This window comes from Notothenia coriiceps, unplaced genomic scaffold (assembly GCF_000735185.1).
Source record: "Notothenia coriiceps isolate Sejong01 unplaced genomic scaffold, NC01 NC01_scaffold00037250, whole genome shotgun sequence".
Lineage (NCBI taxonomy): Eukaryota > Metazoa > Chordata > Actinopteri > Perciformes > Nototheniidae > Notothenia > Notothenia coriiceps.
The window spans coordinates 1,816,425-1,832,808 of record NW_011369951.1 but is presented as its reverse complement, the minus strand read 5'-3'; the positions used below and the strand labels follow the sequence as shown (position 1 = coordinate 1,832,808).

General features: G+C 40.2%; 2 protein-coding genes across 5 annotated transcripts in view; both read right to left on the bottom strand.

The window, feature by feature from the left end:
* Positions 1-10,148, bottom strand: part of tbc1d5 (TBC1 domain family, member 5) — a 32,894-nt gene extending 22,746 nt beyond the window's left edge. For all 3 annotated transcript variants that reach the window (XM_010795863.1, XM_010795865.1, XM_010795864.1), the window contains exons 1-3: positions 10,058-10,148; positions 5,030-5,081; positions 4,527-4,645 (exon numbers count right to left, since the gene is read on the bottom strand). In XM_010795863.1, coding sequence (XP_010794165.1) covers positions 4,527-4,626 — 100 coding nt within the window. In that variant the 5' untranslated portion in view covers positions 4,627-4,645; positions 5,030-5,081; positions 10,058-10,148. The remainder of the gene's footprint in view (positions 1-4,526; positions 4,646-5,029; positions 5,082-10,057) is intronic.
* Positions 10,149-11,411: 1,263 nt separating this feature from the next.
* LOC104966651 (DNA-binding protein SATB1-like) overlaps positions 11,412-16,384 on the bottom strand; it is a 25,565-nt gene continuing 20,592 nt past the window's right edge. For both annotated transcript variants that reach the window (XM_010795860.1, XM_010795859.1), the window contains exons 10-11: positions 15,373-15,570; positions 11,412-14,540 (exon numbers count right to left, since the gene is read on the bottom strand). In XM_010795860.1, the coding sequence (XP_010794162.1) occupies positions 13,686-14,540; positions 15,373-15,570 (1,053 nt within the window). In that variant the 3' untranslated portion in view covers positions 11,412-13,685. The remainder of the gene's footprint in view (positions 14,541-15,372; positions 15,571-16,384) is intronic.

The window sequence follows — 16,384 nt, the reverse complement described above, 5'->3', positions numbered from 1 at the left end:
ATCAGAGTGCAGTGCGGCAGGGATCGCGCAAGCCCCCGGGCCGACTGGGGGTGCGTCGGAACGGCTCGCTGCGGCGATTAATCGAGCCCGGCAAAATGCTTCTGACGTGCGGAAGAGGAACGAGAGGACTTCATGTCTCGGCATCGCCTTCACTGACGTGTTGTGTGTGATGTGTGTGGTGTGTGTGTGGGTGTGTCTTGTGTGTGTGTGTGTGGGGTGTGTTGTCGTGTGTGTGTGTGTGTGTGGTGTTGTGTGCTGTGTGTGGGGCTGTGTGTGCTGTGTGTGTGTGTGTTGTGTGGTTGTGTGTGTGTGTGTGTGTGTGTGTGTGTGGTGTGTGTTCACTGAGATATCTGGTTGGACATGATTATGGTCTTCAGGAAAGCAGCTAAGTATATGGCACTTGAATTCACTAAAACAGTTTCATCACAACTTTCTCCTCTTCGTATTTTCGTTACGCGTTATTTGGACACGGGTCTAAGGTGTTACATACTTCCTACGAAGACAATATGTGTATACTACATTCTGGCAACCGATCTAATCATTTTTGAGACATTACACCTCTAAACCCATATGTGAACCCACTGTTTGCGCTAAAGGAAAGGTCACAGGATCACCAGGCTGTCCCAATGTCTGTACATCCATCCAATCTTCAGTCGAAGAAGGACTTCTCAAAGGAACTTGGCATCCAAAAAGTGCAAAAGTACGTTGTATTTGGCAACCAAGACTTATATACCTAGACATTAGGGATTCTCTCAGAGAACGATGGAGAGCAGAAACAAATTGAAGGAATGCAGTGAAAACACGCTGCATAACTGGATCTTATTTTATCATTCTGTCAGCCTGATGAGTTTATACAGAAATATTACTGTGATGAGAACCTCAGTCTTTGCATATTATTTGCCTTTATTAGTTACAGCAATATCCCCCTCTCTCCCTGTCTCTCTTCTGTCAAAGCAATCCAATGAGCACCAAAAACATCCACAGAGAAAAAATTATATAAGGAAGAGTATCCAAACATGGCAACTAAACAGATTAGCGGAATAGCCAGACTGCCAAATCTACAAAAAAAAAATATATTCTGTTCAAGCAAACTATCTAAAAATGTAGCCATTACAGATCCTTATACGGGTCCAGCCTGTGAATACGCACTTTAAGTTTTTTTTTCTTCCTTCTTTTGAAAAACGTATTTAGGACGCCGTCCTGTGGCACTATTAGGTGATTTTAAAGCTCCTGAGCTTCATTGATATTTGCTGCGTGTTGCTTTTAAGTTGCTTTTTATAAATTTAAAACAATATTCCGGATATTCTGTATGAGTACAACATAAGGAAAGTATGACAGCTTTAAAACGTGAACTAACATATGAAATCGCATTTTGTAAACTGGTGATATTGGGCTTACCAAGAATGTGCTGACTGGATTGACCAAGTCCTGAAAGGGCATTGTTATGAGGACCTGTCAGCGGCATTTGACTCTGAATAGAGCATGATTTACTAAATATAATATACGCTCCTAATGAATGAGTTTTGAAACTACTGGGATTGGACCATAAACTCATCACACATTTTTCTGTGGTTATAACTCATAGGAAAACGGTTAGGGACATGTTTCATAGTTATACAATTGGGCTTCTTCTAGTAATCTGTGATTTACGTTTATATGTAAACCACTTTGCCATTGACCTTTATCTTTCCACAGAGGTTGGCCGCTTGATAGTGTCAGAAAGAGAGATTTCAAGGAAAGAAAAAACACTTGTTTGTTTGGTATTGATCGTAGTTAAAAGACAGTAAGAAAGAAGGGATTGTCTGTGCTGGGAGGATAAGGGAGAGGAAGATAGTTTTGTTTGGGTCCGCTGGGCAGGAGCGTACAATGTGTTGTGTGTGTGTGTGTGTGTGTGGCGTGTGTTGGTAGTGTGTGTGTGGTGTGTGGTGTGTGTGTTGTGTGTGTGTAGTGTGTGTGTGTGGTGGTGGTGTGTGTGTGTGTGGTGTGTGTGTGTGTGTGTGTGTGTGTGTGTGTGATAGGAAAACACATACACACACCTCTATTCAGTACTAAGTGAAACCTGCCCTCCAAGGTTAGCATTTACATAACGATCCTCTATAGGTTTGATTTATCACTTCAAATTCGCATTTCCACATTTTTTCGGTTGTTATTTTTTTTTCTTTATGCCGAGGAGTAGGCAGTTTACTTATCCGCTGTCCTTAATAGAGGAGCAAGCCACCAACACAGCCCGGGGAGAGTTCGATTCCCTGTGGGCCACACCATCCTGAAAATGAGCGTTAACTGTCAGCAAATGGGACAAAATATTATAAATGTTTAATAACTAATACATTTATACGGGGACCCTCAAGGGGATGAAGGGTTCATGAGGGTGTGGAACGTATGAAGAATTAGGTTAAAGAAGAAAGCATTAAATAAAAAGTCTCAGAGGCATCGTTGGATAGCAATACCTTGTACTTCTGAAAGCATTAATGTTGTATCTGTAGGAATATAATGTATCAATAACAATGTGTTGATGCATACAGTGCAAAGAAATGGGTCTTCATATAAAACATCTGGAAGGAAAGTCATTGGTATATATTTTTTTTTAATACACCGCTGCTCCAAAATTTGAATATAGAAAAACATTGAATGATTCCAAAATCAGCAAGCTGCTTCATGCTGTAACTCCATATGGAGCAGGGGTGACAAGTCCTCTTGTAAAGCTAATGGCAGATGAAAGGAAGCAGTGGGAGCACCCCTGACATCCCAATTCCATTTGACATGCTAATCTTTATATTAGAATTGTGTACACGCCATCGAAAAATATTCTTAAGAAGTTGTCATTCTAAAGACTTGTGTGTGTGTGTGTGGTGGTGTGTGTGTGTGTGTGTGTGTGTTGTGTGTGGCTCGTGTGGTTGTGTGTGTGTGTGTGAGTGTGTGTGTGTGTGTGTGTGTGTGTGTGGTGTGTGTTGTGTGTGTTGTGTGTGGTGTTGTGTGTGGTGTGTCGTGAGCAGCTTTACATTACATTTGGTGGAAAATCTGTGTCATCAACATCACACTCAAAATAAGCAATGTAGAGAGTAGTACAGGAAATAGTCATAAAGCCGAATTTAGTTCACGCTGCAAACGATTGTATGGTTGCTTCCAAAAACGGTAGCACAATTTATTTTTCCAGGCATTCTGCTCGGTTCCAACTCAGGACTTTGTATTTCTTCAGTGCAGTACATAACGGTTATTTGGGAACATTCTCTTAAAGTATTACACATATATTACACTATGGTTAACATTTGGTGAGGGTCCATGGGGAAAGATGATGATTGGGTTTCTTCGTTAGGTCAGCGAAACAGGAAGCAAACTTTGTAGGGCGTTTGGGGATGTTGGAACGTTTGTATAAGTGCAGTTGGTAGCACAGATCTAAATTGATTTTTTTTGAAAGTACCACCCTTGGTCCAGAAAACACAAATTTGTCTATAACCACCAAAATATTCCACACAACTTTTATTTTGAAAGTCTGAGTAAAAGAACATATAATACAGCAAGTCTGGTGCAGGCTAGGGTGCATTCACACCTAATAGTCCGCTTCTCTGGTGCGCACCAGACCACAGTTTGTTACATGGTTTCATTTTTCAGAAGGTTCGGTTTGCGTTCACACGGGCAAAATTCAAACGGACTATAAACTTTAAACACAAGTCATGTGCACGGAAATGCTGTTCAACCATTGGTCAGACATTAAGGGGGTAAAAACGTAAATCCCGGCAATTTCTACCGGAGCCTCCGCCAGGGAGCATCGGCACTTTTGGCAGGTTATTCTCATGCTGCTGTTAATCTGGAGATCAACAGACACTAGCGGCCCGCGCATATGATTATATAATCAGACAACGTCCATTAAAAAACATTATAACACATATAATGAGAGACGTTCTGCAGTCAGGAGGGCGTTTCACCGACGTCAGGTGTTCTTAATTTTATGTAGCTGACGGAGAATTTTTACTTCACACGACACTGTTCAACACTTCATTCTGCTTCACTCTTTAACTAAACAACCGCGGATGTCTTGAAAGACTCTTTTGCTGAAGACTTTGAAGATATCCGCGTTCTTGTGACACGTAAATACTACGCTTCCTATGTTTTGGTGCGGACTGCGTTCACACCAGCAATGAACCGCTCCAGAGTTCGCAAGCAAGCGCTCCGAGACCACCTATTTTAGCGGACCAGAGTCCGGTTGTTTAGTTCACTTAAGAGGTCTCGGACTGTGTTCACACCGACCCAAATGAACCGCACCAAGCGGCTAAACGCACCAGGGTTCGATTCAACCGGACTATACAAGGCAGGTGTGAACGCGCCCTTGCGTCCTTGCTTTGAGTGAAAGAGCAGCTTTTATGAAGGGATTTAACATAATATCTAGTGCCTGGTTCTTTAAAATGTTAACACAAATCCATAGAGAGGAATTAGGAACTGTATCAGCACAACAGAATTACATATTTTTTTCCACAGGTTGTGTTGGAGGGTTTAAATCCTAATCTAGTGGTGTATCAGGGTTGACGTACTGCTGCGGTTCTTGTTGAAGTTATTGAGCGGGTCGAAGCCCGTCTCCTGCTGCTCGTCGGTCTGGAGCGGGTGGCAGGTCTCGAAATTGGGGTGCTGCATGACCGCAACCCAGCCGGACCTGGAGAAAGTGAGACCAGAGAAGAAGCAGGAAAAAGGAAGTTAGAAACCAGGATTAAATCTGAGTTGAGTGCAACAAATCACCTAGAAGATCAGCTGGACCAACGTGGGTTATGTGAAGCAACTCAGAGAACAATCCAAAAACTCAAAATGTCAAAGCACAATAGCTCTACTGATAAGGAAACTGACCTTTGATCAGGGCTTGCAATTGATCTGAAGCTTAAGCTTTCCTGAGCAGCAGTGTTATTCTGACCCTGACCTTTGACCCCCTTGTAGGAAGGGTTGCATGTAAAATCCATCCACATCAATCTCTGCACTGCATTGCATTGCATTTTCCCCTGCCATTAACATTAACACGGTTGAACGGCTTAAACTCTGGACTTACTGTCACAGCCTCGTGATTCTCCTCTGCCAAGACTCTGAAGAAAAGGGTGTCTCTGCAGAAAAAAAGAAACAATAAAATGTAAGCACTTCAGCACACAGGGAAGTGAAGACAATGGCAAAGAAATAAAGAAAAATCATGAATTGTGTGAAGAAAAAAAGAAAAAAATGATGTGGTGTGTATCGCATTTATATAGATAGTAACTTAATTTGCATAAAGCTTTGACAACTACTTAACTCTAACCCAAAGTTATGACGTTCAGATTTGATAAAAAGACATGACATAAATCTCCATCAATGCTTTTCTCTGAGTACAACTAATAACTTTTCTGTTATTTTCTGCATTGTGAGGATTAAACTGTTTATTTACCTTTTGCATTTAACACAACTTTGCTGCATTTAAAATGAAAGAGTGACAGTGTTTGCCGTCAGTGGCTTAAACGAACATGAAGCACTTGAGCTGCCTCGCCATGCTCACTGTGATATATTAAACATAAGCGGTAATGCTAATGAGGTAATTAAGTAGGTAAATGAATGCATTCATTATATATTTGAATGACAACAGACTGTTCTTCACAATACACGTAAACAATATCAACTCTGAATGAGGAGTTATTAAAGAACTACAGTTTAAAAAAAGAACAAACAATAACAATAAAAACATTTTCTATTTATATTGATTGGAGCTGTCGATTAGTCATAAAACAGCTAATAGGCTAACGTATGGATATTTAGCTTGAAAGTGCTTCATACTAACTGCCTAAATGTCATTATATACACATATGACGTGTTACTAAACTGACTATTTGAAGCAAATAAGACGTATGTTTCCTTGGGCTTCGTGAAATCATAATGGCAGTTTCTGACTATTGTCTGAGTTATTATTAAACACACTTATTATTGCATCAGACAAACTGCACATTGTGAGGGAGATAGGGTAAATGTGACAATTTATAAAGATTAGCTTACAGCTCAAATTAGGGCTGCTCGATTATGAAAAAAATCATAATCAGGATTATTTTGGTCAATAATTGATATCACGATTATTAAAAACGATTATCTATTTACTTTGAAAACATCAATTTTTTGAAAAATGAATGTTGAACATTATGTTTTTAACAGTTGATTACCCTGAACTTTAAGTTTAATTCAACTGAAAACACAATAAAAAAATATAAAAAAAATAATATATATACATTTTTTATTATTCAAAAATAATATTTTTTTTATTTCGATTACATTGTTTTCGTAATCGTTGCAAGCCAAAATCGTAATCGAGATTAAAATACGATTAATTGCACAGCCCTAGCTCAAATCGTGCATTAGGCAACAGAAAAAGCAGGATATCTTTAAAACTCAATAATCAATAGTAATGGTTTTTAGCAGATAAACCCGGCCAACTCATCTTTGCCAACAATCCCGGCTACGAGAAAAGTGTAACTTTCTCTGAGATATCTCTATCTGGGTTAAACAATACTTCCCCGGTTCTTTATCCGGCTTGGGATTATTCCACGTTTATGAATATGGTTAGCCTAATACACAGGCCTTCGGAATAGCACGCTTTCCGCAGAGCATTATGTTTCCTGCCGCTTTATTAATTGTGGAAATAACACAACAAAGGCATCTCTTAAACCTATTAACCATGTGAAAGGGACACCGCTGGATCAATCAGCTATGCATGCCATCAAAATAGAAATAATTGTATATGCATAATGTATGTGTCTGTTTGCTTAGGAAACATCTGTTCTCCTCAAAGAATAATACTCTCCTTAAGTCAGAGGGGTTTTTCTCCCTTCCCTCATAATAAGGATATCATCCCATTAAATAATCAGAACTAATCCACAACTATAGGGAAAGACAGAGGAGTGGTGTGAATAGGTATCTACAATAATAGCCATTTGTCTTAGTTCTCCTTTGAAAGGTTGCCATTAAAGATGTGTCAAACTCTCCTGAGTAATTACAAATACAACAATGGTCACCTTAATTTGCATTGCAGAGTGTCTAAAAATATGTTCAGGTACATTTTCCCTACAGGCCCGCAAACACATCCAGCACTTTGTCCCTTTTTCTAAAAATAAAGTCAAATTAAAGTTTCTAAAGAGGCCTTTTCACATCTCTCACTGCTCCCTGTCCTTTGAGGATGTCTTGTGTGTAAGCCTCTGTAATCGAATGAAAGATGATGTGGTTAAAAGACCCGAGGCCTTGCAGTGTTAGCGATTCTTGCCTGAAGCTAGTTTTCTCCTAGCCTCCTGCTGCCTTCATTACTTCTTCCCAGAGTCGACCGTAAAACGACATCCTAACTTTACTACATGATAATCAAGGCAAATGAGCTTCTGCATAATTTAATCCACAGCACCTGGAGACAGCTCAATAATTCAAATCACGAATCTTTCATGAAATAATCAAATCAATACATAATGAAATGCATAAATAAATCAACAGACAAATAACACTGCGTCCATCTGTTCGGAAGGTAGAAGATGCGTTCGTGGGATTTCCAACAACAGCCCGTGAAGCTCAATCCAAACTGTAGCCATCCCATTACCATGTTACGAACATTAACATTTCTCAACCACTATCTTTCTCCAAGTTGTTGCCTCAAGCATGATTTAAAATGAGCAGAGCTGATGTTTCGGGTTGTGTAAATCAAATTGGAAGCATATCAAAGTCAAGTCAACCGCCAGTCAGCCTCCACTTCCTTCAATGAATCTCAATCGGTGCTACAAAACATATCACTTCCCTTTATACTTTAACAAACATTTAATCTCAAAGCAACCTAAAGAGGACGTATTTGCTATTTTGAGGTTCATATTTGTATGTCTACTATGACATGTTTATATTATAATGTTCAAAAAGCTCTTTATTTTTCTCATATTTCCTGTACTGCAGCACCTCTTTTCACCCTCTGTCTGAAACCAGAGCCCAGTCTGCTCTGATTGTTTAGCTCAGCTGGCCAGCTCTGTTGTGATTGGTCAACCCCCCCTTAGCCTCCCAGGGTAAACTACAAAAAGTCTAAAAGAGCCTCTTAAAAATGTCACTGTCACTGAAGGCTAACACGTCACTCTTGTTTTCCCACTTGATCAAAACCGAGGCAAGCATTACATTCTTGCGGGTCATGAGATTATTTTACAGCAAGAGGGTTCATTTTAACACAGCAGCAAAGATGACAAAAATAACTTCAGCTCTTCTTCAAATTGCAGTGACAGGTTTTGTTTGTGAAACTACTGGATGACCAGATGCTAGAGATCTCACGTTGAAGTGGACAATAAGAAAAGTTTCAGTTTGCTCTGAGCTCATTGACCTAAAAAGGCAGAGAGGCTAAACAAGTCAGAAACTAAACCCAGATTAAACTGTATTAAATGTGTTGCTGGAGGGTCTGCATATCTTTGTATAGACGTCTGACTAAATGACAGCCTTGTTTGCAGCTCTGGAAAATATTCTGATGAAGATGACTACTTATTAATTGTATTAGATGAACAAGTCCACTGGTCTATTATTCCATTAACCTCTCTCAGAGCTGCTGATGTGAAGTAGATTTAGAAAGAGAATCAGTACATGGGCTCTTCAGAATGAATATTAAAACAGGATTTTGTGGGTCGGTTCCTGGCAGTTACAGTCGGAGCAGCAGATAGCAGTTTAGTCAAAGTGAAACACCCCGGCTAAACAAACTCACATGCTTCTACTTCTGCACACAGCAAGAGCCCAGGTGCCTTCACAGTCACATGCTCCACCAGAGGCTGGGAAAAATGCTTGAGACCTCAACCTTGGCAAAATGCAGTGAACTTGCTGGGTCTTAACTGATCTGATTATCAAATACATGACAAGAGATCAAACCTGACAAATATATGTCGGTGTACAAAAACTAGAGTACAGATTCTAAACTGGGGGTCTATATCTCCACAAGAAGTCACGAGATAAATCTAAGGGGTTGTTAGATGATCAACAAGACGTTTTCAGACTAATCTTCAAATTTGCTTGTGAATTGCTAGATAATTGCAAAAGGATATTTGATAAAAGCTGCTCACACATCACAAACGTATGCAACAGTGCTGAGTGATCATGAGTACACATTGTTAGTATGTCAAAAGCCAAGAAGGTAGGGAATAATTGCAGCAGCGGAAAACCTGCAGTGCAAGAATAAACGCTTAAAACATGCAGAAACACTTAGAAACTTGTAGGAACAGCAGTGGAGTTCAGAAAGATTAAAAACAGTTCCCATATATGTATTAAATGTTATCTATTGTCTCCATACACAATAGACAGCTACTGTGCAGTCTGTGACGGTCACTAAAACACCTGATTTGTGCCTTTGTCAAAGTGTTTTTCCTCTGTACTGCAGACATTCAGCCGATACTCTCCCTGCACACACGTATGTGCTGAACTGGTTATTGGAAGTGTGAAGACTTGTGTGAAACTGCATTAAACCGTGCATGCAGGCAGGCAGTACTGATTGTTACAAAACCTCTGCACTACCCTGAACACATCACTAAATCTGTCAGGCAGGGTGGGCCAGCCCGAGGAAAAAAGGCACAACACACTAAACCTGTCAAGAAGAGGAACCGTTTAGACGCAAATTATCCAAAGCCAGCACAGACAATGTATATATAATTTGACGTAAAACACAAGCAGTGTCCGTCTTCTGTCATGCACACCGATGGTGATATCAACCATATGGATTATCGATGCCAGCAGCAGGGCAAAACGCCAAACAACAGCTAAGCTAGCTCATATCCTGGGTCGGCTAACAATGCTAAATGTAGGCTAAACTAGGTAAATAAACATACAATTGCAAGCTGTAGTTATCAATGTTGACAGGAATGTGACTACAGATGTCAGGAAGCAGGTAATGTAAAGTGACTTTAGGAAGTTGTGACCGAGCCGATGCACGGGCCTGTCTGCACTTCCGACACCAAGCTGCAGCAAGCCACGAGACACACTCGTAATTCACACACACCAAAAGGCTGATATAAGTGTCAGTAACGTCACATAGCTATCCATAACCCGCTGAGGGCTGACAGTATGTATCAGGTACCTGTAGGGATCACGCAGGTCTCCTCATCCTGTGTCTCTCGGACTGTCTGCTGATTTGTAAACAGTCGCGGGTTAGGCGGATGTGCTGGAGATCAGCTGACTGATCACGTGAACACAGAGTGAAGGCTTGTTTTGCAGCGTCTCAAATGTAGGATACCTGCCTGCAGGGCTGCAGTAAGTGGAAATGCTGAGACCTTTACATAAATTAAATAAGTATCTGGGTCTTAGTCATTTTCAAACATGACTAAAAATGGCTGCCTCATCTTGTTTTAAGGCATTACACTGAGTTGTATGTAATCCTTTTAGTCTTTGTCTACTACAAAGACTAAAAGGATAAAGGGTTTGCATTTATATAGCAGTTTTGCAGTTTTACATACAAGTAAACATTAACTCATTCATTCACAATGAGTTAATGTCACACAAGGGGCCGCCTGCTAAGGGAGACTATCCTTCACACACACTCACAAACCATTGATCATGCCAGGAACAACTTGGGGTAAGTATCTTGCTCAAGAATAAATGTAGATATTGGAATCAAACCTATCAAACCCATTTATCTATGTTATGTCGACACGGTCTGAAACATAAAGGAAATTAGGTGAGCATATTTCAGATAATTGACACCCCCTTATTGAAGCCCTACACTTAAGCAATCACACACGAGAGGCCGTTCTTGAACGTCATTATTGGTACGACAGTACTGCGGCAGCGCCGAGGTCCGTACGCCTGTACTGGAGTCGACTTTTTTCCAACGCACTCAACTCGTCAGTTGAAACAGCCACAAATCTTTCGTTGGTTTTGTGGTCTGTGTCCATGTCCAACCATTCATCAATACTGAGGCCCCCCAACAAATCAAAATTAACTTTAAAATCTGACATTTTGTAGCTACCGAATTCCAACGAGAGACAATGTATAACAGTGTAACGGCTGTGTGTCGCTAAACGTCGCTATGGAAACCACACGATGTAGGCTCATGGAAGTAGTTTCGGTAGGCTAGCGGCGTGTGTAGGCCACTGGATACTTTGTGATTAGGCACGTTCTATTTGATCGTTGTTTGATCGTGGAATCAAACACGCCTATTGACCAATCAGAGAGCTTGCTCAAACCTATGTGTTATAGAATTTCCCTTTACTCTGTCCCCTCACAACTACATGTAAATCCTACCACATGTTTAAAAAATGTTTGAGGTTACTACGAGGATGTTCCCATTTGTATCAATAATAAATTAGAATATTCTAGTTTTTAACAAAAACATTCATAGTTTGTGTCAATGAGAAAGAAAGTATGAAAGAGAGATGTATGCAAAGTTGTGTTGTATTACACTAACAAGAAGAAATACAACAGATTGACGGGGCTCTAAAACATTAGGGTACGTTTATTAATTAAGACAGTTTTATGGAGACTTAATTGCAAAAAATTGAGGTCAGACAAGTACATTTTATCTGCAAAGTGCTTGCATCAAACACCTTTATCACAAAGTGTTGCCCCAAGGAAAAACTAGGACACAAAAACCAAGCAGCTGGATGGTCATGCAACAGAAAAAAAGCAGGTGTCCATGTGAAGAAAAAAAAAATGACATTAAAAAGCAATATTGAGTCAAACGTGTGCATTGGTGTGTGTGTTTTTGTGTTAGTGGGGGTTACCAGAAAGCAGACATAATGACCATCATTGCCATTACCATCATCATCATCGCAGGCATGGCATTTCAAGAGCGCCATTATCATCATTATTATAGCTAATATTGCTGATGATGAGGCTTTCATGGCCCCTTACTGGCCCAGACTTAGGTATCGTCATGGAAACAGATGACAGAAAAAGGGCATAGCTTTATTGAATTACTCTATGAAGATATTCTGACGAAATGGGGCTTGAATGTTGCACTATCAGAGAATAGTGGGGGAGCTGCACTGTGAAGAGTCCTGAGGAGAGACAGATGAGAGTCAGGGGTGAGAGACGGAAACATGGATAGAAATAGAAACTTCGGAAAATAAAAGAATAAAAAGAGACAGATAGGAAACACCGTCAGCACTGAGGGGCATGTGATTGCAGAGACACAGATCCACTGGTACAGAGAGAGAGAGATCAGCACTGTAGAATATTGTCCCATGGATGGAAACAATGACAGCAATTCATCAACAAAGACGTAGTTATATAACAGAAATTCATCATCCCTAACTCTGGTACAGACTGTGAGCATCACAACGATTGATTTCATCTTTAATGGGTCTTTTACAGCTGGCTTCTGCTTATCCTAAAATAGCATTCTGATAAATGAGCTTCATCTCTTATTTACTTGTTTTGGAAATTCTTTCCTGCTTGATAAATCTCAAATGTCCCCAAATCCAATTCTATACATTGCGTACACACTAAATATAGTCAAAGTGCAAATACCATCTGCTGATATTTTGCGACTAAGGAGGAAAATAACCAGAGAAAAGGAATAGCACAATGCCCTCCAAGCTATCACAGCCTCTGTGTTCCCGCAGATTTTATCACATGAGGTTCAAATCGGACATTCCTGGTAGTAAACATTATGTCCCTGTTTGTGTGGGTGATGTTAAATAAATAAAATAAAGGGATTTCAAATGTAACATTTTACTTCCATCCCAAAACACATTTTTTTTATTTATCGCAGTGAAATTGTTTGTGAAAAAAAATGGTTAAATCTGAATTTCACAATACACATAGTCAAATTATGAATACGTCCTTATGTTTACAAATGATAGAGCTGACATTTGATGTACACACTGCACGTCTTCAGTCTCACACTTCTAGTCCACACCCGTTCTTTCATGAAGAAATATTGAACATTGTGCACTCCATACAGCACGCTTTGTGTCTCTGCTGTAAATAAGAACAATATGACAACAGCAAGATGTGTAAACACTCCATAGCTATTTTAGGAGAGAGATTTTTAGGTTCATGCATAAACAGAAACATTGTATGTAAACTATGATGTGTTCAGGAGCAAATTAGATCTTTACCAACTCTGTGATCAAAGTTGAACAAAAAAGGAGCGATTTGCAGTTTAGATTAATCAGTAACTCATTCGGTCACCTTTGTTAAACACTGCAGTAACAATGCAGAGACTTTCCTGTCATTTATGAAAGGATTAAATGCTATATATCATTTACAAATTCAACTAACATAATCAGGATTTATTACAATGTGACAAATAACGACAATGTAAGATATACCAGTGTGATTCCTGAAGGAAACCGTTTTAAATGATTTACGAATATTTGAACACAAATCACAATTTTAAAAAACAAAGTATACAGTATATTTAAAAAAACAGATTGGCAGTGCCACTTTCTACAAGGCATTTCTGGCTTGAACATTTCACCGACCAAATATAATAACCCTTTTTTACACAGTGATATGTTATCTGAGGCTCTTTTATCAGGTCCCATTCATCCAGACACAACACAGAACCAATGTGTTGAGACATCATCTGCTCATATAGTCACAGTTATGTTCTGTCTCAATTGCAGAAGGGGTCAAATCACATGAGAGCTTTCTATTGTAGCAGTAGCATCCTTAAGGCTGTGGTAGAAAGTCAGCTTTTAGTCTTTCCACAGGATTTAAGGACAACCAATAGCAAATAGCAAAAGTCTAATGGAATTAGTTTATATGTAGCTCTCGTGCTCCTCCTTCATAGTGCTAATGGTTTGAGTGCCAACATCAGAATCTTTAAAAACATCAATCCCGTTTGCTTCATTTCTCCCCGTTTGATTCTCCTCCTGCTCCTCCTTTAGTTCTGCCTCAGTCCTTCCATCACCTTCCTCCTCTTGTTCCTCTGCAGGTATGACTGTCTGGGAGAGGTTTGGGTCCGTGAAGCCGTGTTTTTGACTCAGTTTCGGGCTCTGGGTGTGGTGTGGATGCCGGTCATGGTCCTGGCTGTTGAAGAACTTTTGGATGGTGTGTTTGGGCAGGCCCAGCTGAGCGGACAGGGTGTGTATGGCCTCTTCGTCTGGGTCGAGTCCCACGTCTTGAATGAAGCTCTGCAGGATTCCCAGAGCCTCATGGGACACTTTCAACCCCTGGACCTCACTATCTGCCTCTAAACACACCCCAGCCTCACCTCGCTCCTCATCCTTCACGCTGGGCCACTTCATAGTGAGCTTCACCTCCTCTTTGCACTCTCTAATGATGTCACTAATCCCTTCCTCCCCAACACTCCCATTCCTCACCTGCTCCTTACTTTCCATACCCTTCTCCCTCACCCTCCCAGTACAACCCCAGTCCCCTCCGAAAATGCTCATCTCGCCCTCAACCCAGTCCTTACTGTCTCCCCTCTCTCCATTACTGCTGCCCCTGCCCTGCAGATGCACCCTCACGTGCCCCCAGTTGTTCCCTGCCTCACACTCTGCTGGTGATGCAGCACATGGTTGCCGTGGAGACAGGTGAGGTCCTGCCTCTGGCTGCAGGGGCTGATGGGGCTGGAGATGGTGCTGCTGCGGCAGAGGAGAGTGGCGTTGGTACTGACAAGAGGAGAAGAGAAAATATGAGGAAAATGCTGTATTTGTTCTTTTTGGATTTCATATTTGTATTAATAACAACTTATTACTTCTGGCAGGGATGTAATGCTTGTCTGTAAGCAAAATAAAGGAAAACTACTGACGCAATTGATATGAAACTGTGTATGAAATATGCTCTTTAAATCTGTATGTACTTTTTAGCGTGTGTCTGTATGTGTGGTCGAGGGCAGCAGACACAAATTCTTCTTGTCTTGCTATAAATACAATAGTATTCAATGTAACATAGTGTACTATAGATATACATAGGAATTTTGTATGTTAAATATAAGGTCTGTGTTTTAATCAAGCCATCTATCCATGCAGAAGCTATGTGAAAGATTAGTAACTAATAAGCTTTACAGATCATTGCCTAACGTGGCAATCATCTTTTTCTTTTTTGCACATATTTGGCATTTAGCTGCCATTACTGCTCCTTTTACTTTGAACACCCCAGAGATCTATTGGCATTTAATGTGACACATTCTTTTCAACATTTCTGGAAGAATAATATTACAGTACTAATAAATCACTTCTCCTATACAGATAGAAGTGCCTCCAAGAACAAAGTCAGATCACCTCTTGATAAGAGCAGGCTCCCCTACAAAAGAATGACGATTTAGAAAAGTTATTAACCAGAGTTATTTATCTGCTAGCCTTGCTGCTTGTGTTTCCATTTTAATGTATTCCTAACAGCTGTTTCTATATCTGACAAGCAAGATATACAGAGTCAGAGTGTGTAGAGCAGCGTGTGTGTGTGTGTTGTGATGCTGTGTTTATCTTGTCTCTGCTCTCTCACCAGTGTGCTGTCGTTGCTGAGCAGTGTCAGCCTGTCAGAGTGCTGCTGAGCCGTGCTGCTGCTCTCTTGCTCGTAGATGGCGTCTCGTTCGGTCTGCGACAGGCTGAGGAACCGGCGGATCATGCACAGGTTCTCCCACAGGGTCCGGTTATCTGGGTTGGGATCCTCTTTCCAACGCAGCAGCTCACACAGCCAGCCCTACAGGAGGAACACTCACACTTATTTAAAAGCACTATGCAAACATTTAATAAATTATCTCTAACATTCTAGTTGTATGAAGATTTAGGGGCTTGACAGGTAAATAGATAGACCGGGCATCTACAGTATGTCTGGAGAAGTTTATGGGTACAGATTACTTCCTTTAAATGGAGCTTCTACTTGATTGTAAAGACATTTTCTTCTCAAGGTAAGCTAAGCTATAACCATGCAACACGCCTTTAAGCACTGCATGCAAAGGCCTTAATACGTTCATCTGCAACTTAGCAAGTATAAAAAGCAGGAACATATTGGGGGACTATAATATAAACAAAGCCAAATTATTACTTATTAAGTATTTTTATTATTTTTAACTTTTTTTGTCAGTGTTTGTTATACACTCTATGTGTATATTTAACCTCTTCAAATAATGCATGCCGACACGTTTTGTATTTTATGTATGCTATGAAGTCAAACATTGACTTGTCATGTAATTTCGATCGTGGCCGGGTCACTAATCATATTGAAATTTATTTTAACGTCATTTGGTTTATAATTGAGATGTAAACACATGAAACATACCTTACGTAAGTAACAACTGTGAAAGTATGCTGTATAAAACAAATCTGTGGTGGATGTTATGGAGTGTTGAGCAGGAGTCTAAACAATATCATGTGCTTACGTAGAGTTTTTCAAATGTAACTCTCAAATTTATATATTATTCATATATGAGTTAGAATATGTTCAAGTATATTAGTGGACCCGGGCCACGATCGAAATGTACATGACAAGTTATGTGATTCATACATACAATAAA